This window comes from Ailuropoda melanoleuca, unplaced genomic scaffold, assembly GCF_002007445.2.
Source record: "Ailuropoda melanoleuca isolate Jingjing unplaced genomic scaffold, ASM200744v2 unplaced-scaffold62845, whole genome shotgun sequence".
NCBI classification, from domain to species: Eukaryota; Metazoa; Chordata; class Mammalia; order Carnivora; family Ursidae; genus Ailuropoda; species Ailuropoda melanoleuca.
Window position 1 is genome coordinate 1 of NW_023236998.1, and position 1,082 is coordinate 1,082.

General features: G+C 66.2%; 1 protein-coding gene across 1 annotated transcript; it reads right to left on the minus strand.

Moving 5' to 3' along the window:
* Positions 1-44: 44 nt before the first annotated feature.
* LOC100467282 (NADH dehydrogenase [ubiquinone] 1 beta subcomplex subunit 7) lies at positions 45-979 on the minus strand. The gene is made up of 2 exons (XM_034652580.1): positions 592-979; positions 45-240 (listed from the first exon to the last, which is right to left on the minus strand). Exons 1-2 carry the CDS (start codon positions 756-758, stop codon positions 108-110), a joined length of 300 nt encoding a protein of 99 aa, XP_034508471.1. The 5' UTR covers positions 759-979; the 3' UTR covers positions 45-107.
* Between the last annotated feature and the right edge of the window lie 103 nt (positions 980-1,082).

Consider the following 1,082-nt stretch of genomic DNA (forward strand, 5'->3'; position numbering starts at 1 on the left):
GGGGGGGTGTCTTGGGGACCAGCACACCACAGAAAGAGGCGCGGTTCCGGCTGAGGGGCCTGGAGGCTTTTATTTATCGACTGGTCCACAGGGTGGGGGCGGATCCACTACAGGGCTACCTCGGGGGCCACCTCGCCGGGCCCCTGGCCTCTGGCCACCTCCGCCTCCCTCTGCTCCCTCCGCTTCTTCCGCTGGAGCAGCCGCCGTTCCCGCTCAAACTCCTTCATGCGCATCACGTAGCTGCAGGCAGAGCACATGAACAGGCATCAGGCTCCCTGGCCAGGCCCTCCCGAGCCCCGGGAAGCTGGCGGGACAGGAGGGGGCGCCCCACAGCTTTCGGGGAAGTGTCTGGGAAAGACCCGTGTGCCTGGCTCAAGCGTGGGGTGTGCCTGAGCCGGGGCTAGCTGGCTGACACCCGCGGGCCCGGGGCAGAAGCTGGGCCTCCTGTTCCTCCAGGGGGCCTCAGAGCCCCCGGCCCACCCCGCAGGCCCCTGGAGATTCCGCTTTCTACGGAGTTGGGGCCTGGCTGGAAACCCGGGGCCAGCGACTGTCTTTCCTCTCCGGGGCAGGCCGGGGCGGGGCGGGGCTCACTCGAGGTGCTCGCAGTAGTCCCAGTCGTGCTGCTCGTGCTTGCAGGCCAGGAAGTTGGGGAAGCTGTCGCGCTTGCACTTGAGCAGCCGGATGAGGTAGTGAGCGCAGTAGTCCCGCTGCTGCAGCACCAGCTGTGCGTCGCTCATCTGCTGCTGTGTGGCCACCATCTCTGCGGGGAGGGCGGGCTTGCTGGGCTCTAACTGTCAGAGCCCGTCCCCCACCCTCACACCTGCTTCCCAGGAGCCCCAGTGGGCGACGGGCAACTGGGAGCCACGCTTCCGGGGCGCCCCCACTGGGACGTGGCGCCTGGATGACGGCCACCCTCTGGCAGTGTCCTTTTCTACCTCAAGCCTACTGACAAGTTCTGGAAACAGGCAGAGTGACCTTCCTCTAGGGACTCAACCGCCCCCATGTTAATACTTTGCTCAGGGCAAAGGTCAGTCCTAGCCTGACCCCCTCCCCCCACCAGGATCCTCTAAGTCTACTTTAAC